The sequence below is a fragment of the Periplaneta americana genome, chromosome 7 (assembly GCF_040183065.1).
Source record: "Periplaneta americana isolate PAMFEO1 chromosome 7, P.americana_PAMFEO1_priV1, whole genome shotgun sequence".
In the NCBI taxonomy this organism is placed as follows: domain Eukaryota; kingdom Metazoa; phylum Arthropoda; class Insecta; order Blattodea; family Blattidae; genus Periplaneta; species Periplaneta americana.
The window spans coordinates 24,702,998-24,728,077 of NC_091123.1; the positions used below are offsets into that span (position 1 = coordinate 24,702,998).

Genomic DNA, 25,080 nt, shown 5'->3' on the forward strand with positions numbered 1-25,080 from the left:
TACTGCATTTATTTTTACGTACAGAAGACTACTTAAAACAAACAATGATGACATAAAAAGTGCCCTAGGTTTAATAAATAAGTGGATTACAGTGAGTTTTCAATGAAACTCCACAAATAATTCTCATTGATCATTTTTTTTATCTTTTTTAGCGTAAGAATTTCTCCATAGAAAGATTTAATAACTAATTTGGCTATGTGCATAAGCATAACAAATTAACATAAACGACTTTTGATTTATATTATGTAGCACGTATGGGCGAATCCAGAAATGCATATAAAGTGTTAGTTGGGAGACCGGAGGGAAAAAGACCTTTAGGGAGGCCGAGACGTAGATGGGAGGATAATATTAAAATGGATTTGAGGGAGGTGGGGTATGATGATAGAGACTGGATTAATCTTGCACAGGATAGGGACCTCTGGCGGGCTTATGTGAGGGCGGCAATGAACCTTCGGGTTCCTTAAAAGCCATTTGTAAGTAAGTAAGTAAGTATTATTTCTAAAGACTCGAATAGTACATTATGCAACGAGCCTATAATGGCAGTAATTAAGACGCGAGTATGTTTGTTTATGAAATGAGCGCGAGTTTCATAATTTTCATACGAGCGTCTTAATTACCATTATAGGCAAGTTTCATACGACTTTTTATGCTCGACCATATTTCTAACTTGAAATTATTCATAAGTTTTCATGTTATGGTTATGTAAGTGACGAACGGAACTGACCTGAATTGTGAGATGTGCGCAGACGCGAAAGTATTGATTTTTTCCGAGGCACGGATATCATTGACCTTGATATAACTTAACCTAGAGAACATTAGTCTTGAAATAACCTGGAAATTGATTTAGAATTGAAAAACGAGGTGACAAATTGAATTTATTTGAATATTATTTACAACTAAAGCTAATTATTATAGTAACAGAACATAACCTTCTGCGACAGTATTGGATTTCCAGCCTCCGTGACTTTTCGCTAATTGTCTTTCGATTGCATATCCGAGAATAATCTATACTGGCGGGTTTATAACGGTACAAAGGTGATTTGTCATTGGCTGAACAACTGAATTATAATGAATAGGTGTACTTTAATGAGGTGCATTAAAGTGCTACTACATTTCGGCATGGTCGAGCATAAACATAAATATGCCTCTTTCTTACCGTATTTTATTAGCAATATAGTCAATATGCATTTTTCACTCGAAATTAGGTTGAAGATATATACCCAAAAATCTAACAGAGGTTCCTTGATCGAACTTAGCTCGATTAAAGCTTTTCAAGTAAAATTTGTGATCTGTAGTAGATTGCGCAATCTGGCTACCCCTGTCATAAACCGCAGCTCCAGATCTTTTTTTAAAGAGCTGAACGACTCCACCCTCTGAATCAGCTGTTGTAACAGTTTCCTGTACGTCGGGGGTGTTGTCCTCAGGGATTTAGATAACTAAACAGCCTGTTGCGTCATCGCCGTGTTTGTCGTATTCAGTGTCCCGCAGGCTTGAAGTCACCGACGGAAATTCAAGAACAATAATTCTTGTTGCAAATTGTGATAGACAATATTGGCTTTTATTGAGGATTTCAGTTTCTTTACTACGATTCAAGTGCTAATGTTCTCAATACAGGCTTCAATCTAGCGACCGGTGTTCGATTCCTTAGATAGAAGAAGAGACACCGTGTGTTGTAGGAGTAAATCTTCTTCTTCTTCTTCTTCTTCTTCGACTTCTTCCTCTTACAGGCTGGGTATCAATGCTCGTTCTACATCTACAGAAGTTAATATAGAATCGGCGGTGTTCTGTCCAAGGGCAGGTCTTTCATTGCAAACCCAGCCTTCTCCAGTCTTTCCTATTTTCTGCCTTCCTCTTAGTCTCCGCATATGATCCACATATCTTAATGTCGTCTATCATCGACAGTATTCATTCATTCAAAGTGTTCTGCCCAAGTGCAGGTCTTTCACTGCAAACCCATCATTCTCCAGTCTTTCTATTTTCTGCCTTCCTCTTTGTCTCTTCATATGATCCGCATATCTTAATGTCGTCTATCATCGACAGTATTCATTCAATCATTTTGTGTTCTGCCCAAGGGCAGGTCTTTCACTGCAAACCCACCATTCTCCAGTCTTTCCTATTTTCTGCCTTCCTCTTTGTCTCTTCATATGATCCATATATCTCAATGTCATCTATCATTTGACATCTTCTTCTGCCCGAACTCTTCTCCCGTTCACTATTCCTTCCAGTGCATCCTTCAGTAGGCAGTTCCTTCTCAGCCAGTGATCCAGCCAATTATTTTTCCTCTTTCTGAGCAGTTTCAGCATCATTCTTTCTTCACGTACTCTTTCCAATACAGCTTCATTTCTTATTCTGTCTGTCCACTTCACACGTTTCATTCTTCTCCACATCCACATTTCAAATACTTCTATTCGCTTTTCTTCACTTCGTCGTAATGTCTATGTTTCTGCCCCATACAAAGCGCTTCACTAGTCTCTTCCTTAGTTCTTTTCCCAGAGGTCCGCACATGTTCCTTTTTCTATTAAAAGTTTCCTTTGTCATTGCTATTCTCCTTTTGACTTTTTGTTAGCAGCTCATGTTACTGCTTATAGTACACCTCAAGTATTTGAAGCTGTCCACTTGATCTATTGCCTCATTTAGAATTCGCAAGTTTATCTTCTTTACTTTTCTTCTTATGACCACATCGACGGTATAGTCTTCCTAAATTTCTTTTCTCTTGTGGTTTATAATTTAATAATTTCCCTTTCAAAATTCTCTAATGTCCCTTCAAATGTAACGGCAAAATTGGAGTGAGACGGGCTAACAACAGTCTTGGAGCTCACATGAATATGAATATTTATTGTCATCTACTTGTTTCATGTAGTGTTGGCCTTCACAGACACTTGATTGCATCCCCAATTTCCCCTAAATAAGTACAAAATTCCATTATTCTGGAAACTAAAAATTGCTTGCACTATATTAAACATGATCAGAAAGCCTGAAATGAGATATGTTGAATGGACCTTCAAATCAATGTCAGGAGAATAAAATTATGGAAAAAAAGATGATGAAAATTATAATAATTATATACATTGTTACAAAATGAGGGGGGGGGGACATCAAGTACTTGATAAAGTTTACTACAGAATATGTCCTTAAAGTTATGACAATGAGTAATAAAATGCGCTTTCCCTGTCCGGAATGCAATGCGGACCTCTCCAGGCTATAATCAGTCCACCTACAAACTAAACGAATTCCGATCATAAAATATACGAAATTAAACTGAAAATTTGTTTCACTTTTTTTTTGCTTTGCCTCCGCCCAGAATTGAACTCAAACTCTTCAGGCTGTAATCAATCGATGTACAGAGTGATCTAATTTTGTTCGTAATATTTATCAGCAATTAAACAGTCACTTTTATTTTCTTTATTTTGCCTCTACCCAGGATCGAATCTTAACCTCATATGTCAGTAATACTCAACGTACAGAACACGCTGAACAAACGTTCAGGAAATTAGAGACGCTTTTATTTTCTTTCTTTGTCTCTGCCCGGAGTCGAATCCTAACCTCTCGAATCTGTAATAATTCGACATACAGATTGACCAAATTTTGTAAATGAAATTTAAGAAATTGAACTGTCACTCTTTTATTCTTGCTTTGCCTCTGCCCGGGATCGAATACACACCTCTCCAGACTGTAAACATTCGACGTACAGACTGATCTAATTGTGTTAATAATATTTAAGAAATGCAACAATTATTTTACTTTATTTACCCATTACTCTAAGTTAACGTTTTTTCGCTATGAAAATACAACATTCTGTCAAAAACTACATAAAATATCTGTCATTTGTTTTAATTTGGAGATTAGAGAGCGCCACCCATTCTTCATTCGAATGACGCGACACGTTTTGTTGCAGGAATAAACTGTGTTCACATCAGGCGGCTTTGCATAATTGGAAATGAGCGACGATGGCCTTGGAAGTTGGATTATGCACACACGAAGGTGCAGCACTACATATACAACAAGCGACTACCCCCATTCATCGCGTATGTTACGAAACCTGACCTACTCAATGGAAAACGACAGCCGGTTCATTTGTTTACCTTCTGCGAGTTCCAACATTAACGATCTTTTAAAGTGCACAAGGCTTTACGAGTCGATGAGAGTGTATGTTTGCCGATAATGGATGTGGGGTATTGAAACACTTAAAGAAAGCCTGTCTTATAGCCACTTTATGGACTGGAACAGAGGTGACCAAAACTCGAGCTGCAATAATTACAGCCTATGAAGTAAGGAGACGGAGGAAAGGTACTCGGCATGAAAACTACAACCAGTGGTGGTTCCTGTACTGACATCTTGATCAATCCCGCGGATAAAAATCTCAAGCTTTGCTGTATCAGTAATGTCACTGCTGTCATCAAGAGCCAGTGAATAACATACTATTTTTCTTGCTTCTTTTTTTAACCTTCCTCTTGAATATAATCAGGAATTTTCTAAATTCTTCTTTCTATACTTGGTTGAGAAATTCGTAGTTTTTCAAAATTAAACACTTCTTATGGACGAGATATTCAAGCTATTTTAATCATTACCCTTTTGAGAAATTCTGTTCTATTAAAAGCTTTAGAGCACAAGATATTTCAAACCCCATTAGGTAGCTGACTTCCTTACATTTATTTATGTCATCTTTCTCTTCCTGGCTATGATTTAATACATGTCAATTTCTGGCGTTTAACAGTTCGTTGGCACATAATATTGAATCAGTTTTTTCTACAATAATAATATTATTATTAAATGAATAACTAATAAATAGTTACCCTCATCTAAAGATTAAGGAGATTAAAATTGAGATAAAACCTACTGATTTTATCCTTCTACGGAGATCTAAAAATATCAATATTCATGTACGTAACGTACAGAAGAATTATAGGAACACATATTTAGTGTTCAGTAATAATAATAATAATAATAATAATAATAATAATAATAATAATACTAATAATAATAATAATAATAATAATAATAATAATAAATCAGCGTGGCAATTAATATTTCTATATACTCCTAATTCAACCGTTGAGCAAAGTAAACATATTACACACTGTCCGACAGAACAACAAAAAAAGTTCTCCTTCCCATTCTTTACAAAACCACCTCTTACTGCTTGTAGAGACAGAGTTTGTAGAGCGACATGATACCGCCACTGCTTACCTTCAGTATGTGAATGAAACACACAGCAATGTACAGGAAACTCCTCGTACCCGTTTGAATGTATGTGATTACACGATGTAATCACGACGCCCGCTTTGGTCACCGCTGGACTGTCAGTGGTTTATACCGTCGCTTGAGATTCAATTTTATTGCATAAATACTAGTTAAAAAATTCGCATCTAGCCTATTTGTGGCGGTATTGTACTGTACTTTGTATACGAGAATTGCAAATGGAAGAATAAGGAAAGAAACCATATCTTTCCGATATGCCACATTTGACGTTTACTGACAGTGACTGAATGTATCTCGGCAGAGAAGAGTAATCAATGTAGAGTAGACGATGCCCAGAATTAAGTTTTACATTCATGTTATTTATGTAAGTTCAATTAAGAACACGCAATATATTGTATCTCGCTACACCGAATATAGAGAAATAAAATCAGTGTAGTCCATCCCTGTGGAGTAACGGTTAGCGCGTCTAGCCGCGAAACCAGGTGGCCCGGGTTCGATTCCCGGTCGGGGCAAGTTACCTGGTTGAGGTTTTTTTCCGGGGTTTTCCCTCAACCCAATATGAGCAAATGCTAGGTAACTTTCAGTGTTGGACCCTGGACTCATTTCACCGGCATTATCATCTTCATCTCATTCAGACGCTAAATAACCTGAGATGTTGATAAAGCGTCGTAAAATAACCTACAAAAAAAATCGAACCCGCAACCTCGAGGCCGACAGGACTTTTATGTTACTTCTATTTTTCTTCTTATAAATTGTCTTTTTTTTTTGTCCTTCCTTTTATTTTAATTTTATCCTCCTTACTGGCCTTATGTTTCCTTACTCCAAAACTTCGTCCTGTCTGCAGGCGTCTCAAGTTCTACATGCATTCTGGTGCAAGGCCCGGAGCCCTCCCCCCTTTCCCCGCCCCTCATCGCGTGCTGCTCGCTGCCCCACCAATTACATGGGAATCGGTTTCCTGTCAGGTCGGATTATATCCACATCTTTACACCTCTCGTCTGCAGTGATGCTTCTCTGATTGCAGATGAAGCAGACCAGCTCTTCGCCCGCTCAAAGGGTCCACATTAGCGCAGGTCTTCAACCGCTGTACGGCGTAACAAAGTTACACAGCTATTTGTACAACAAAACAACTTTTATTCGAAATATTTCTTTGCTATACAAGAAAAGATATTAAAAAGCATTTATTGTTTGTAATTACATTATCATAATAATAGAGGAATATTTATAAATCGTGCAATAAAATAAAATGATAATAAACTAAATTAACCTGCATAATTAATCTACGTAAAGATTATTATTTTTTGTCCTACACAATACATCTGTTATGGTAACAATTAATATTACTTACTTAGTGGCTTTTAGGGAACCCGGAGGTTCATTGCCGCCCTCACATAAGCCCGCCATTAGTCCCTATCCTGAGCAAGATTAATCCAGTCTCATCATCATATCCCACTTCCCCCAAATCCATTTTAATATTATCCTCCCATCTACGTCTCGGCCTCCCTAAAGGTCTTTTTCCCTCCGGCCTCCCAACTAACACTCTATATTCATTTCTGGATTCGCCCATACGTGCTACATGCCCTGCCCATCTGAAACGTCTGGACTTAATGTTCCTAATTATGTCAGGTAAAGAATAAAATGCGTGCAGATCTGTGTTGTGTAACTTTCTCCATTCTCCTGTAACTTCATCCCTCCTAGCCCCAAATATTTTCCTAAGCACCTTATTCTCAAACACCCTTAATCTCTGTTCCTCTCTCAAAGTGAGAGTCCAAGTTTCACAACCATACAGAATAACAGGTAATATAACTCTTTTATAAATTCTAACTTTCAGATTTTTCGACAGCAGACTGGATGATACAAATTTCTCAACCGAATAATAACAGGCATTTTCCATATTTATTCTGTGTTTAATTTCCTCCCTAGTATCATTTATATTTGTTACTGTTGCTCCCAGATACAATTCATATTAGAGGATAAAAATTCTCTCCGGCGCCGGGGATCGATCCTGGATCCTTGGGTCTACGAATCAAGCGCTCTCACCATTGAGCTACGCCGAAGTTCAATCCAAAGCACCGGATCGAACCCCTCTCCTCCAGTGTTTTTTCCTTTTGTGACCTGACTCCAAGTTGGGCATGTATGTTGACATTTTATATTAAGTCAACTGCGATTATACAGTTGAATTCTTTGTAAGTTCATGCATATGTATATACACTTTTTGCTGGTTGTGTGGAAGAGAAGGCCTTACGGCCTTAACTCTGCCAGCTAAAATAAATCATTATTATTATTATTATTATTATTATTATTATTATTATTATTATTATTATTATTATACAAGGAGCGCACTCAGTTGAGTGACTTGGTGGCCGGGATTCCACAGTAATATGCAAAGTAATCTGTACAGTAATATGCACTGTTGCTGTAAGAATCTACGTAAAGATTATTTTTTAACGTAGATTCTTCGAGCAACAGTGCATATTAGCGTAAACTTGCCTAATTCCGTGATACGTTTTTTTCACTGAATGTCACGGGATTGGGTATCTTGCTAGGAAGTTCACCGATGTCTCAAAAGTAGGCGAAAGATGCACTCTTTCGAGAAAGATATCTGGGTTTGACATACATTCAATTTTTAAAAAGTATCACGGGATTAGGGGTTTCACGGAAATAGGCAACTTTACCCTACTGTACAGATAACTGTGCATATTACTATGAAATCCCCGCCATCAAGTCACTCAATTGAGTGCGCTCCTTGTTTAATCGCAGTTGACTTAATATAAAATGTCAACATAGCCTACATGCCCAACTTGGAGTCAGGCCACAAAGGGAAAAAACACTGGAGGAGAGAGGTTCGATCTGGTGCTGTGGATTGAACTTCGGCGTAGCTCAATGGTGAGAGCGCTTGGTACGTAGAACCAAGAACCCGGGTTCAATCCCCGGCGAGGGAGCGAATTTTTCTCCTCTAATATTAACTGTATAATTAATTTTAAAAATCTTTCCGTAAAAGTATCCGAACTTTGAACTTTGTAATCTACGAACAACCTCGCTAGCACAGAGCTATCTGGATGTTTGCAATGAATTGTCATAATCGAGATTGTCGTACTGTATCGTGTTTATTGCAGAATGGCTCTTAGGTATTTATTTGATCTTATTTTTAAATTACTTCCATATTGTTTGCATTAGTTGTGAAATACCTTCCTGTGACATCAAATAATAGCCTACTGGGTTGAAAACTGCTGTTGAATTGGGGAAAATTTCAATATACGGATTCCTCACTGACAATTATATCTTGAAATACTAAAAAGAGCAGAGTTTTCTGCGTTTGTCGAATGCGCAACATCATGCTTACGAAAAGGCACTTTTCAGTGTCAATAATTTATTTTGTGTCCACAAGGTTGGAATTTTGAAGTAAGAGGGAAAGCAAGGAATCCGTGTTCTGAAATTTATACTTGTGGCGTGAATCGTTCTCTGTAAGGATCTTCAAGAATCGGGTCTTTTTTTTTCTGGGCCTATACTTGCCTATAATTATTGATTTTACCATGGAATAAAAGTTTTCCAGTTTGAGGAAAGAAATATTATTTTTTCTGTAATTGAACTGATTTTATGTAAAGCTTCTTGGAGTGGAAATTGTGGAGAATACGCTCCTCTTTTTGAGACTGAAATTTAGCTACGTTTTCTCAATCCCATTACTGCTTGAACGGTTCTCTCCCACAGTCCACAGAACGAAACCCAATACATCACATTACATCTAGAAAGACAGAACTTGTAAGGGAAAGTAGGGGGTGAAGTAGGTTGACGGGTGCATCTTCCTACCTGTAGCTACCTGCCACCCTCCTTCCAGCCAACAGAACAAACAAGAAACAAGGACTTTTGAATTCCCCCCATTTTGGGTTCACTACCGTTAACCTGTTAAGGTAAGCAGTTACGATGGAGACGCCCTATGCAAGATTCCAATGCTATACAAGCATTTAACACGTACAGTATAACAAGAACCGTATGAATCAATGACAGAGCATGAGATAATTCATTATAGACTACCACAATCTTCATGGACAAGTGAACGGCGCCTGAAAAGAGACCCCGTTTCTCAGTCGGTATTGGTCTTGTAATGTGGTATTCTTTTAGGGCCGTATTCATAAACGAGACTTTGGATGAAGACTTCCCAAAGTCGACTTTCGTAGTAAAGTTTAACTTCGTTAAAAGTTCTATTCATAGACAATACTTCTGAGACTTTGACTTTGACTTCGGTAAGCCGAGATTTGACGATCTTGTTCTAATGTTGGCAATCAAAATCACTGCCTTCTAAACGAATTAAATTAATAGATAGTTGAAATAGAGTAAGCATTGCGACAATCAAAGCCATCTTTTGAGTCACAAATCAATGAAACAATTGAACATCGGTACATGTTAAGCAATTGTTAATAGTTCTTGCAGTTTTACATAAGAATAATATTATTCGAGGGCTTATTGTGAAACTAACGTAAGTACAAAAATTGACATTTTCAGGTCTTTACACCAATCGATAATAATTTGTTCTTCTTTGGTCACAAAAAGCGTAACTCAGTTCGAACAGTCTTATATATAACACAATTCATAACTACAAAACGTGATGGTATAGTTTATCTGAAATAGTATTGCCTGTTAAGAATTTTGTTGTGAATAAAACATCTATTGCAGTTACGTTAGTTTCACATTAAGCCCTGAAATTATTTCATTGTAAAATAGTTTTGTTGTGAAGATATGGAAGATGAGATTCTACCAATGACAGACTATGAAAGAGACATATTACCCTGCTGACAGTTGGCAGAGTTATTCCCTACATGTCTGCAGAAACTACTTAAAAATTATCTGAATTCAATATGTAGAAAACATTATTATGACGACCGCAAGGATTATAAATTAACTGCATTTCCAACTGTATAACTATCTTCTATAAAATTAAATAGTAAGAATCAATATTAAGCTATTAATCCTTACCTATAGCTTAAAATCGCGATGAAATAAGTTGTATTATTTATGGTGGAATAGATAATCCTCTTTGATTATTCATCAATGAAAGTTGAAACATGACGAGGATATTTAATACTGTCTGTTTATCAAATCTGTACCTTGATTTGAATTTATAATCTATAATAATACGCTAAGGAACATGAGAAACTTTAATAATCTCCTGGATGTCTTCAATATTCTCGGCAAATTCAACAATTTCCCAAATATCAATCATTTTCCTTTAGTCCACAAACGAAAGTCAAAGTCTAAGTTTAGATTTTCGGCGACTTCGAAGTAAAGTCACGATTGAAGTTTACTTTCCTCAAAATGTCGACTGTGAATAGGAAAATGGTGACTTTGTACTTTCCAAAGTCAACTTTGGTCCAAAGTCTTGTCTATGAATACGACCCTTAGCAAGACATAAAAAAAAGCAAGACATACTTCATGCATATTTTGCTTAGTTCTCATCATTATTATTATTATTTTAGCAAAACATAAATAACCCATGTTTACAATAAACAAATCACCTTCTTCTCTTCTTATTCCTATTATGTATTAGGCTTAGTGCCTGTTACTAGAGATGAACAAAACTAACTGCCGCTCTCGCTCGCTGTGTTCGTTGCATTTGTCTCGTCTCGTCATTCTCGTGCGCTTCGAGTCTCGCTCATCATTCTCGAAATAGCATTTGGTCGACGTGGAAAGATTTCGTAGCTTTGAATAACATACATCACTGAAATAAATAACATTATAAATGTTTAATTGAGATAATAGTACATCAGCCGTGGCGAAAAGGCCATGGTGCGCCGAGCCACTGTGTAAGCTGCAACGTGCATAGCACCTATGGAGGGAGGCGGACAACCGAAGGGGAAGTTAATGTTTAGGACGTGTAACGAAGAAAGAAATGAACAAGAAAACATAGGACACATTATCACAACCTAAAATTAACTGTCTTCAGAATGTCTCTGCGACAAAGTTTCAAAATCAGGAATTATGTCACTTACTGCCAATCGTAGTTGATACGAAGGTATTTGTCTGTCAGTCGTGATCTAAATTTGATTTTTACTATTTTCATTGTTGAAAATAATTTTTCACAAACGTAAGTTACAGCGAACATGGCTTCAACAGAGCAAGCGAAAGAATGAAGCTTCAAATATTTATTTTTTTCCAAAGATTTGAAAAGTTCAATATCTGTCAAGTCCTTACATCTAGCTTTCATTTAACGTCACATTGCAAATCTGTGAGTTTAAATTGAAAATCTAACCGCATTATTCGTACATCTGCTGTAAAAGAATCGACGTACAGAGATGATAATGATGATGATGATGATGATGATGATGATAATAATAATAATAATAATAATAATAATAATAATAACACTTAACCTTTTAATGTTTCATCAGTAACATGTAGTAACTTATAATGCCGTTTTATGTTATACAACCGTTTTCCTAGTAATATTTGTGAACAAATCATACATTTAATATTTTCATCATATTGTAAGCAAAAGAATGCATCCTCCCATCCTACTTGAAGCTTTCGTTTTTTATAGAGGTACATGGTTTCGAGAGAGATATTGCGACGATACGCCACTCGCAGGTCCGAGATAAATACAAATAGAACGGAGTTTGACTCCAGTGAGTGAGAGGGTGGGGGTTGTAGGTAGGAAGCGAGAGAAAAGCACTGCGAGCCACAATGTGCTCGTGTGTCGCATTTTCGCCGCGGCTGTAGTACATTATGCAACGAGCCTATAATGATAGTAATTAAGACGCAAGCATGGATATTTATGAAACGAGCGCAAGCGAGTTTCATAATATTCATACGAGCGTCTTAATTACCATTATAGGCAAGTTTCATACGACTTTTTATGCTCGACCATATTTCTAACTTGAAATTATTCAGATGTAGCCTATACATTTTATTTGTATCTGACAAGATCGGAAGTGACCTTGCTCTAAGTCGTGAATTGTGAGATGTGCGCAGACGCGAAAGTATTGATTTTTTCCGAGGAACAATAATGTCATTGACCTTGATGTAATCCCGTTAAACTTGATATAACCTTGATTATTGAATTCGACATTGAAAAACGAGATGACAAATTGAATTTATTTGAATATTATTTACAATTAACGCTAATTATTATAGTAACAGAACATAACCTTCTGCGACAGTATTGGATTTCCAGCCTCCGTGACTTATCGCTAATTCTCTTTCGATTGCATATCCGAGAATAATCGATACTTGCGGTTTTATAACGGTACAAAGCTGACTTGTCATTGGCTGAACACCTGTAAGCTGAGTTGTCATTGGCTGAACACTTATACTTTAATGAATAGGTGTACTTTAATGACATGCATTAGAGGACTGCTTCCAGGTGTATAATTACTACATTTCGGCATGGTCGAGCATAAAAATACAAAACAGAACAGTATCTTGGTTACCAAAATGTTCTGGTTCTATTATATGTTATTACCAGGGAACGGATTTATATGGACTAAAAATATATGAAATATGTAAATATATATGTAGTTATTTTTACCAAAATATGGAATTAAATATGGATTTTTACCAAAATATGGAATTAAATATGGACTTAAAATTATAAAAAAATGACTATGTACGTTAAATATTGGTACATTTTAATCAAACTAAACAAAAAATATAATGGACGTACCTTATCTTCCAATGTAGTTTCAACAAAACACAATTTTTATTGTCTGTTACCATAACAATAGGTTACAAACATTTCTTTCAAGTGCTGAAAAGTGAATCTTCTTCTATTGTCTCTGAGGATAGATTTATACTGACTAAAAGAGCGTTCGACGTCACAAGAAGTAACTGGTACATAATTCAATTTCACAATGTCTGCTGGGGATAAGTCCAAGTTAATCTTCACTGTTGATTCACCACTCATCACAGCAACAACCTTTTGTAGTTCTTCATATCCAGGGTTTTTTGAAAGTACAGTGTCCACCTTAGCTCTTACTGCATCTGCAACTTTACCTCTACCACGATTCAGTTGTTCCACAGTACTATTTATAATTTCAAAACTTTCAGATAGTGAAAGGTGCCTATTTTGGAGACTTTTGAGCGTTTTTATGATGCATGAAAATGTATGCTGAATGTGAGCTAAGTCATTCTTCACACTTATGTCACAGGTAACTGTTTTCGCAGTATCAATTGAGACTGCATCTTCAGAGTCCAATGCAAGGAGAACATTGTTAATAGAGTCTATATGTTCGGCATAATATTCAACTGCTTCTAGCCATGTACCCCATCTAGTTAAAATTGGCTTTGGTGGCAATGGAATTTCAGGGTACATTTCTTTCAACACGTTAACTCTACTGGGAGCTTTGAGAAATACTTTTTTCACTGATGAAATCAACAAATCTACTTTAGGGAAATTGTCTCTGACCACTTCTGCCACACGATGAAATGCATGCGCCACACAAGTAAAATGAGTCAATTTAGGATATACAACAGATAATGCTTGTCCAGCTTTGACCATATAAGGGGCAGCATCGCTAATAAAGAATAACACATTATCGTACATAATACCCTTTGGCCACAGGATACCCATAGCTTCGTTGAACAGTTTAACTATAGTTTTGTTATTGCACTTTTCTAGAACATCACAATGTAAAAGAATTCGTTCAGAATATTGTTCACTTAACAAACCGATAACTACATTACCAACAAGTCTACCTTCTTTGTCGGGAGTCTCATCAATGGAAACCCAAATTGAACTATCTTTAATTTCATCTCTTATCTTCTGTATTGTCTCATCGTAGATGGATGGAGCATACGTCTTCCTAAGTGTTGACTCATCCGGGATTGTATGTTGAGTATATTTTTCAAGGAATTCCCTGAAGACCTTATTCTTTAGTTTGTAGAGAGGAATATCAGCAGAGATGAGAGAACGGCACAGGTCGATGTTAAACTCAGATCTTACATTCGATGTTGTTGGTTGTGTTAAAAACAATTGTCTCTGCTTGGAATTTAGTTGTTTGTTGGCCTGATGTTTACTAGTTGTAATGTGTTGTTGCACCAGGAACTTTTGTGTAGATGATACTGCACACTGACACAAATTACAAAATAATATTTTATTGTCAGTTGATAAACCATCTTCTTTAAATTCTGAAATGTAACTTGTTAGTTTTGATTTTAAATTGACTGAATGACGTACTTTTGGCATATTTACCGTCTTTATAGTATGATTTACAAAACTGAACCTATGTGTACTCTGACTGGCATTTAACTGTTGAGCTGCACAACTGAAGTCTGTTAAAAATTTTAAATTAAATTAATACAGTTTTGTAACTTACTTTCCCATTGTTGATAGGACTGCTAATTTTCAAATAACTCTGATGTTAAAGGGATTACTGAACATGTGTTTAAATCTCTATTGTTGAAATGTATTTTTAAAAGTTAATGGAATTTTGTTTTGTTTTATTGTTAAACCTAATATAATATGGACTGTTTTATATGAAATATGGAAAATATATGGAAATTAACGAAAATATGTACTAAACTCTAAAATATGGAAAAATATGGAAAATAAAAGTAGGATTTTTCAACCCTACACATTGTGAAACATAAAGATAATGCAAAATATAAATTATATTAGCTTTATAAGTAAATATGTATTTACATATAAATCCTTTCCCTGGTTATTACCTATGGTTAGGCCTATATAAATAGAAAAAAACAATTCTCAAATAAATTTGCATTTCTAAGAAACATAAAACATAAACAAAACGTTAATTTTTTTTTTTACTTGAATTGTACACTTATCTCAAACATACGAAAAGAAAATTTCTAGCCTTTTAATAAGGGCCTAGTAATTAAATAAAGATTGGGGAACGGATTATTATACGCTGAAAGGTACAGATGATGATTGAAATAGGCCACTCGACTGTTTATATTTTCAGTAGGTTATTTTACGACGCTTTATCAACATCTTAGGTTATTTAGCGTCTGAATTAGATGAAGGTGATAATGCCGGTGAAATAAGTCAAGGGTCCAGCACCGAAAGTTGCCCAGCATTTTGTCACATTTATTTGAGGGAAAACCCCGGATAAACTTCAACCAGATAACTTGTCCCGACTGGGAATCGAACCCGGGCCACCTGATTTCGCGGACAGACGCGGTAACCGTTATTCCACAGGTGTGGACTTTGTTTATACATATATAACAGTTTCCAAAGTAGATAAAAGTTCAGTCAGGTAAAAGCAACTGTGGCGATTCAAGGCTGCTTGACGTTCGAGATTTGATCACTCCCGAAGTCCCGATGTCTAGAAACACTCACAAGCCTTGCTTTTTTATATACGCTTTTTTGACGGATGGGTAGGTAAATAGAAATGGAACATTGCTAAGGTCTAGGTTCTTTGCCAGTTAAGGTTAGGTTTGTTCAGGCGTTTGGTATGCTTGCATATAAGCTTCTTCATAGGCAGACAGATAAAGATAGATTTACTCTGGATGGAAGAAAAGAATGCTTACCCTCGTAGTGCAACATCATGGTAGTAACAATGGGTTATGGAACGATTTCATATCAGAATGACGGACAAGATAATCGGTCGGGTATATAAGAAACGAAGGTAATTGTAGCAGGTTGAGTGGGTTTATAGCTTTCACAGTTTTGAATAATTTCTAGGGAAAAATTTTTCCGGGACCGGATATCGATCCCGGGACCCTTCGCTTAGCGCACGAATGCTCTACTGACTGAGCTACCTCAGGAACTATACACGACACCGTCACAATTCTTCCCTTTATATCCACACAACTCAAATGGGCTGACAAGACGCCAGAAACCCAACTTTGAGTGTACACAATTCTGTGTGACTTAAATTGTGACTTCTGTCTTTTCCCCTTGAAATTATTCAAGCCTGCTTCACAGGGAGCTTCTACCTGAAAGCCAGATTTGCATAATACATTCTTTCACAGTTGTCACATCGTGTGTCTAGAGCGATGTGCTACAATTTTGAGGTTGTGTTCAACGATTTAAGTAGTACGTTTCTTCTCCCGTGTATGGTGTGTAGCGAGATCGAAGTTGAATTTTCACAAACCTCCGGTAAAACTGTAGTGTGGAAAGCTTTTTTAAATTTGGTGTTTTTTTTTTTTTTAATAATTTCTTCTGCTGGGCAATGCAATTTACTGCACGCTATGGTTATTATTCCTTATTGTGAGTATGTGAGAGTTTTCAATTGTTAATAATGTAAAGAATACAAAATGGTGGTAAAATTTGAGATTATAGTCATTCTAAAGCACTAGTGTAAACAAGATTACTTACAAAGATGCTGCCGCGGCTGGAAGAATATGTGAAATCGAGTGTGAAGGTATCGTTAGTGAGCGTGTAGCACAACGATAGTTCCAGCGCTTTTAAATAATGGAGAAGGGGACATTAAAGATTTACAACGACCTGGAAGACCTAAAACATGCAATATTGAGAATACACGCAGAGTTTTAGAAGAAAAAATTAAGTTACTTGTAGGTTATCAGAAATTCGTACTTCAAAAGATACATACATCGCCACATTAAATCTCTTAGAAAATCATATAGAAGTTATAGATCTTTACCTCACAAATTGACACCTGAACAGGCTCAACACAGAGTGAATATCTGTAGTCAGCTTGTCGCTAATCCCATGGATGATATATTTATTATGAGAATTATCACATGTATATTACCGCAACGCTGACACCCGAAAACATTAACAGTGGTTCGATCCCCGTCAGCAGAATCGGTACGGTACCAAAGTAATATCATGTGTGTGGTGGAATTCTGAAAGTGGGATTCACTAGCAGTTTGTTACAAACAGACGTGCAGTCGATGTGGATCTTTATTATCAACAGTTAGAACTAGTATTTATGAAATTTTGAGGAAGATACTCGGCATTAGTTAATCTAAATAGAATTCCCTTGCAACAGGAGAATGCGAGACCCAATACTGTTCCAACAACCATAGAAAAAACCCAGGAATTGGGAGAACTTGAAATACTAACACACCCGTCATACAGTCCTGATCTTGCGCCTTCAGATTACTATTTGTTTCGATCGTTCTAGTGATAAAAGACTGATTACTACGATGACCTTTCTTACATTTTAAATTATTTATTCATTTATTTCCATGGTCCACTTCATGTGTGACAGAAATTTCCAAAACTTGGAAGCCGTTGACATTGGTATCAGTGAATAAAATTCTTCGCATTAAAAACCAGAAACTGGCACCGTTGAAGGTAGTTCAAGACCATAGAATCTAATAGCCTTTACTTAGAAGATTGGATTATTTTCTTGTCACAACAGATTCCAACTAAAATTTTGCTCAAAAACAGACATTGCTTATCAGACAGAATTTGTAAAATCTTACTTGTAAAAGAGCGATGACGAGTCTAGTTTCTCCGCTGTGGAGAGAGATCGTGCTGATGGTGGTGGTGGGGGCGCGGGGCTGCGTCTCGCCTCCGGAGGGCGCTTCCTCCACCTCCATGTCGCTGTAATACGCACGGCGCACTTCACTTGTCTTCTCACTGCCCGCACAACACACAACTACCGACCGGCTCGCTTGCCGTCTCGACCCACACTGCCGGAGTTGCCGGCGCTCGCCGCTGCGTGGCGCCACTAGGGACTTACGTAACGTGATACGGAGTGTTGGGGGGGCTAATTAATGAGCAGTGACAACCGGGTGGCGTGAGGTTCAGAGTGAAGTCCCGCTCGCATCTGCCAGGTTACGTTCGGCAACTCATACCAATATATATTTTTTTAATGTACCGAAGTACATATGATATTTCCATGCAGATATTCTGCGTCATCATACGATGTAAGAGTAATGGAACGGAGAAAAATTCTCTCCGGCGCCGGGATTTGAACCCGGGTTTTCAGCTCTACGTGCTGATGCTTTATCCACTAAGCCGCACCGGATACCACCCCGGCGTCGGACAGAATCGTCTCAGATTAAACTCCAACTCTTGGGTTCCCTCTAGTGGCCGCCCTCTGCAGTACGTCATAGATGTCTATGAACGTAGGACCGAAGTCCACACATGTGCTGAGGTGCACTCGTTATGAGTGACTAGTTGGCCGGGATCCGACGGAATAAGCGCCGGGGTGGTATCCGGTGTGGCTTAGTGGATAAAGCATCAGCACGTAGAGCTGAAAATCCGGGTTCAAATCCCGGTGCCGGAGAGAATTTTTCTCCGTTCCATTACTCTTACATCGTATGATGACGCAGAATATCTGCATGGAAATATCATATGTACTTCGGTACATTAAAATAATATATATGATATGCGTAAATCACTTCTTGATTTAAGACGGCGCTTATTCCGTCGGATCCCGGCCAACTAGTCACTCATAACGAGTGCACCTCAGCACATGTGTGGACTTCGGTCCTAGGTTCATAGATATCTATGACGTAGTGCAGAGGGCGGCCACTAGAGGAAACCCAAGAGTTGGAGCTTAATCTGAGACGATTCTGTCCGACGCCGGGGTGGTATCCGGTGTGGCTTAGTGGATAAAGCATCAGCACGTAGAGCTGAAAACCCGGGTTCAAATCCCGGCGCCGGAGAGAATTTTTCTCCGTTCCATTACTCTTACATCGTATAACTCATACCAAGCAAATCAGCAGTTTCTTATTACCAGTATTCAAATTAAAAGGAGGGAGGAAACCAGAGAATTCCCCCCTTATGGATTTTTTCCCAACTTCTCCATAGGTTCATTTCCAATCGAGGAAAGCGAATTACTCCTCTCTGAATATGAGTTTTAATATTATTAGGAGCCACAGGAGTAGCTCGAGCTGTAGCGCGTTTGCCTGCTGATCCGGAGTTGCGCTCTGGGTTCGACTCTCGCTTGGGCTGATTACCTGGTTGGTTTTTTTCCCAAGGTTTTCCCCAACAGTAAGGCGAATGGGTGAAGGTTACTTATGTCCCTGCCACTATAGGGAACCCAAGAGGTGGAACTCATATGATGACGGAGAATTTCTGCACTGAAATATCATATGTACTTCGGTACATCGTAATAATATACTATAGGAAATTGCTAAAATACCTTGAAAATGCCTTGGATTTATAGTAATGATTAGTAGAAATTGATGTGATCACTGGGAAAGCTCTATTTCCAACCCACCCACCCCAAATACGTACCTTACTTATATACGAAAATCGTCGTACGTGAATAAAGAATACGGCCATATTTCGTTAATGTTTCGTAATTTGAAGCAGAGAATGGTGTGGGTTTCAGAGTAAGTAAATAAATAAAGAAGTAAATAACTAAATAAGCAAATAAGTAAATAAATAAATAGATAAGTAAATAAACAATTAAATAAAATAAATAAATACATAAATAAACTAAATAAATAAATGGACAAATAAATTAATAATTGAATAAATGAGTGAATGAATGAATAAATAAATAAATATATAGATAAATAAATAGGTAGATAAATAAATAAATGAATGAATGAATAAATAACTAAATAAATAAAAACGTAACAAATTGCCTTCACTTAACCTATTATTTAATATTATACATTTTCATATATTACTGTAAAATTGGCTGACAAATGAATATCAAATATAAAATTACAAACCAGTGACTAAATTGAGTGAAATTTTCCTTCTTCGGGGACATTGAGTTATCAGTTTGAAAAGAAAGAAAAACGGGAAATGTTTACCATTTTATCTGCATTTCGGGGAAATTTACTACGAGTAAAGCCAATAATTTGTGACATTAACTAGACATCTCTGACAAAATAAAACAAATATTTAAGTGCAACATAGACACCTTAATTGTGTAAAAATGTTATTAGGCGTTCAAAGATATCTGATCTACGATTTCCTGATCGTGTACGCGAACTTTCTACCCACGAGCTAAGTCAGAACCAAAGGTATAAAAAAATTGACAAACTCTGAAAGAGTTCCGCTAGTTCTCAATAGGTGGCAACATTATTGGAGCGGTTAAAGAAGTGTCTGGGAAAATTATTATGTAGATTAAATATAAATAATTCTCACAATTGACAATATCAGCGGTTTCCAGCTAAATCCAGTGTTGTTTTACAATCAGTAAAGAAGGATGAAATATGGAATTCTATAATGCAAGTATATTTATATGCGATTGGCAACACTGACTATTATCTTCGCCATCTATTCATAGAAATAACAACTAAAGAACCCACACTTACACGAACAAATTATCGATCACTATCGATTAGTAGGGTCAAATATCTTTGATTAATAGAGTCAGATCTGTGTAACAAACTGATGCTTTTAAATGTTACCAGCAAAATATTATTTCGAGACAATATTTTCTTTAAATCTGAGTGTCAGCAACTGTTAAACAAATTGAACGATAGTGAAAAAGACATAATGGACTCAATTTCTATCAAAATGTGAAAATGTTTATAAAACGGTAGACCGAGATCTTTTGGTTTTTGCATCCTATTATAGTAGTTTGAGAAACATCCAATGGTCAGGGATACATATTATCTCCTTCATCACTAGATCAACAGGGAAAGGGACACCTAGTAGTTGGATCCATTGTTAATAATGTTGGCTCTCTTGGTAATTATTCCTCACCAATTTAAAGCTGAAGGGAAATTTGTGCTCCAAAAGGGAATTTAAATTAAAGGAAAGGGGAAATGTTTTCAATAGGACTTAACCATCAATGTTACAAACCAATTTCTGACATTATGTACTTCCATCCCTTTTTTTTAGTAGGTTATTTTACGACGCTTTATCAACATCTTAGGTTATTTAGCGTCTGAATGAGATGAATGTGATAATGCCGGTGAAATGAGTCCGGGGTCCAACACCGAAAGTTACCCAGCATTTGCTCATATTGGGTTGAGGGAAAACCCCGGAAAAAACCTCAACCAGGTAACTTGCCTCGACCGGGAATCGAACTCGGGCCACCTGGACTGCCGTCCCGTCGGAAGTCGAATGAGTAAGAAAACATAGATTGTTTGTATGCCTAGAAATCATAAGACATAAAATGAAAATGAGTTACTTCCGTTGGCAATAAATTATTTTATTACTTTTGCATTGTTTAGTAGGTTTTCTTTCTCTACTTCGTATTTTGCCTGAGTTAATTCGAAATGCACCAATTCTCGATATTAAGGAATATACGAAGAGCTCGTTGTGGGATTTTCCCCACTAAATTTGCAAAGTGGGTCGTTTGCTACACTTCCTACTCGACTGCCTCACGGAAGACAGAGCGCCAAAAATAGGGCACCTCTCTGTTTACAACTCAGGAGATGCAAAGGACTTCAATATGCTTTAACGTCATGTTGCTTCAAGTGACACAATTGTAAATACATTTATAATATCCAAGGCCGAGTCGCAGATACGTCAGCGGATGGAATTATAGCAACTGGGAATTTAAGTCAACGGCCAGATCGCCAAGTACAATGGCTTGCATCAGAAATACCAGTAAATTTTTATATAGTTTTTCGAGAACTGAAAGGAACATGCCAGGGTCAAAGTTAATTAATTCTAAAAAAAAAAAAAAATTGGACAAGGTAGAGTATCCACCGCCCACTGAACGAATATTGCACATTTTTATCACTGCCAATGTGACGCTATAATAGTACATTATGCAACGAGCCTATAATGGTAGTAATTAAGACGCGAGTATGTTTGTTTATGAAACGAGCGCAAGCGAGTTTCATAATTTTCATACGAGCGTCTTAATTACCATTATAGGCAAGTTTCATACGACTTTTTATGCTCGACAATATTTCTAACTTCAAATTATTCATAAGTATTCATGTTATGATTATCTAAGTGAAGAGCGGAACTGACCTTCTAAATTGTGAGATGTGTGCAGACGCGGAAGTATTGATTTTTTCCGAGGAACGAATGTCATTGACCTTGATATAATCTAGAGAATAACATGAACATTAATCTTGATATTACCTGGAAATTGATTTAGAATTGAAAAACGAGATGACAAATTGAATTTATTTGAACATTATTTAAAATTAACGCTAATTATTATAGTAACAGAACATAACCTTCTGCGAATGTATTGGATTTCCAGCCTCCGTGACGTTTCGCTAGTTGTCTTTCGATTGCATATCCGAGAATAATCGATACTCGCGGTTTTATATTATAGTAACAAAACATAACCTTCTGCGACAGTATTGGATTTCCATCCTCCGTGACGTTTCGCTAGTTGTCTTTCGATTGCATATCCGAGAATAATCGATACTCGCGGTTTTATATTATAGTAACAGAACATAACCTTCTGCGACAGTATTGGATTTCCAGCCTCCGTGACGTTTCGCTAGTTGTCTTTCGATTGCATATCCGAGAATAATCGATACTCGCGGTTTTATATTATAGTAACAGAACATAACCTTCTGCGACAGAATTGGATTTCTATCCTCCGTGACGTTTCGCTAGTTGTCTTTCGATTGCATATCCGAGAATAATCGATACTCGCGGTTTTATATTATAGTAACAGAACATAACCTTCTGCGACAGTATTGGATTTCCAGCCTCCGTGACGTTTCGCTAGTTGTCTTTCGATTGCATATCCGAGAATAATCGATACTTGCGGTTTTATAATGCTACAATGGTGATTTCTCATTGTCTGAACAACTGAACTATAATGAATAGGTGTACTTTAATGAGGTGCATTAAAGGGCTACTACCAGGTGTATAATTACTACATTTCGGCATTGTTGAGCATAAACCAATTTTCAACACTTTTATCACAGCCACGACACATTTCAATTCTTATTGTACTATATACTGTATATGGAATCATCACTACATTAACACATTTTACGGTTAGAGCGTCTAGCCGCGAAACCAGGTGGCCCGGGTTCGATTCCCGGTCGGGGCAAGTTACCTGGTTGAGGTTTTTTCCGGGGTTTTCCCTCAACTCAACATGAGCAAATGCTGGGTAACTTTCGGTGTTGGACCCCGGACTCATGTCACCGGCATTATCACCGTCATCTCATTCAGACGCTAAATAACCTAAGCTGTTGATAAAGCGTCGTAAAATAACCTAATAAAATAAAAAAATTAACACATTTAATATTTCGCAAAACATACACTGAACGAACTAAATGTAATTATTACGACACTCGCCTTATTTTCTTCCCGAATGCGATCAACTTCCACTAGATGGCTCCCGACACGAGTAGCATGGATGGCAATACATGAAAACGAAATGATACTAATCGTGAGGAATGTTACTACGGGTGTGCAGTATTATATGACAGGTTAGGTTAGATTAGGTGTGTAGTATTATGTTAGAGGTTAGGTTAGGTTTGATTACAGAGGTGTGAAAATTATTAGAATAATCTTAATTTTAAAGGTTTTTTAATAGTTCCTTCACAAATATTAATTGAATTGACGAATATTAGTATATATTACTATACTGATGTAGGATATATTTACTACTAACAATGCCGGAAAGCATTGTTGTACATTGGTATTTTTCTTATTTTACAATTGTTATGGGAATTCAGAAATTATTATATTATGTTGGCGGAATTGGAAACATAAAAAATTATATGCACAAAACAGATGTATACATTCATTTGAACCTCCACAACAATGTAAACGCAAAGAACAATTTGTTTAAAGCATTTCTTAATTAATTTTTGATGTTTCCATTTCCGCCAACATAATATAATAATTTCTGAATTCCCATAACAATTGTAAAATAAGAAAAATACCACTGTACAACAATGCTTTCCGGCATTGTTAGTAGTAAATATATCCTACATCAGTATAGTAATATTATATACCAATATTCATCAATTCAATGAATATTTGTGAAGGAACTATTAAAAAACCTTTAAAATTAAGATTATTCTAATAATTTTCACACCTCTGTAGGTGTGTAGTGTTATTACTTTGTTGGCGATACTGAAACGCACTCCAGTTTCTGCTTAAAATTACGTCACATTAACGAAATATGGCCGTATTCTTTATTCACGTACAACGATTTTCGTATGTAAGTAAGGTACGTATTTAAAGCGGGTTGAGTGGGCTTACAGCTCTCACAGTGATCACATCAATTTCTACTAATCAATACTATAAATCGAAGACATTTTCAAAGTATTTTAGCAAGTTCCTATTGTGGTCGGAACATAAGTAACCTTCATCAAAAAATTATCAGAAATATTGTGGGATTATATTCAGGATTCATTTTAATTATTTTCTTTGTTTTTGATAATGTATTTCTTATAGTCCCGTCGCTCTAATTTCCTGCAGCCAGTCGCGTTGCAGGTCGGCTACATTTAAACGTGTGCGTCTTGTGATTCGCTGATGAAGACGTTATTAATTTCTTAAGGCTCGATAAATACTTAATGTAATCGCCCGCCATTTTGGCTCTTTCGTTGGTGTTCGCAGAAGGCACATGAAGACGTTATTTTCCGCTCAATTATTTGCTGAATTACAGTGCGTTTGATTTATTATCATAGGAGCTACGACATGATAATGTTTAACGGTGTGGCAAATAGATTCCTCGTATAGTAGCTCGGCAACGAAAGAACAAAAATGGCGAACGATACTACCTGCCTAGACTTTATAGAGCCTTCATTTCCTAAGACATAAGCAAAGAGGAGGAGTCACGCCGGGAATAACAGCGTCGCGATTATAGTGATAAAATGTAGGAGTGAAACCAACGGTTCCGCTATAAAGAGTGTTAAAAAAAGGGTCTAATATTTTAAGATGCGACTTATTCATCACTTCGACAATTATTTTTCTGTTAGGTCTTTTACATTTAGAATGTACCCATTATTGAACTTCCTTCAAAATTTTTCCCTAAGTATTTATTTTTAATTTTTGTAAATTATCGTTGTTCACCTTCTTCAATAGGCTCTAATTTCTTCGGGCATTGGCTTCGGCGTCTTACAACTGCAGCTTTTTTATTTTGTCTTCACAAATGGATCACTCTGTAT

At 36.7% G+C, this 25,080-nt stretch overlaps 1 protein-coding gene across 16 annotated transcripts in view; it reads right to left on the bottom strand.

The window, feature by feature from the left end:
• sls (sallimus) overlaps nt 1-25,080 on the bottom strand; it is a 959,631-nt gene that overhangs the window by 795,255 nt on the left and 139,296 nt on the right. The window contains exon 1 of one of the 16 annotated variants that reach the window (XM_069830442.1): nt 17,542-17,757. The exons of the other annotated variants lie outside the window; for them this stretch is intronic. Coding sequence (XP_069686543.1) covers nt 17,542-17,658 — 117 coding nt within the window. The 5' untranslated portion in view covers nt 17,659-17,757. Of the gene's footprint in view, nt 1-17,541; nt 17,758-25,080 lie in introns of those variants that run through there. 16 annotated transcript variants of the gene reach the window in all.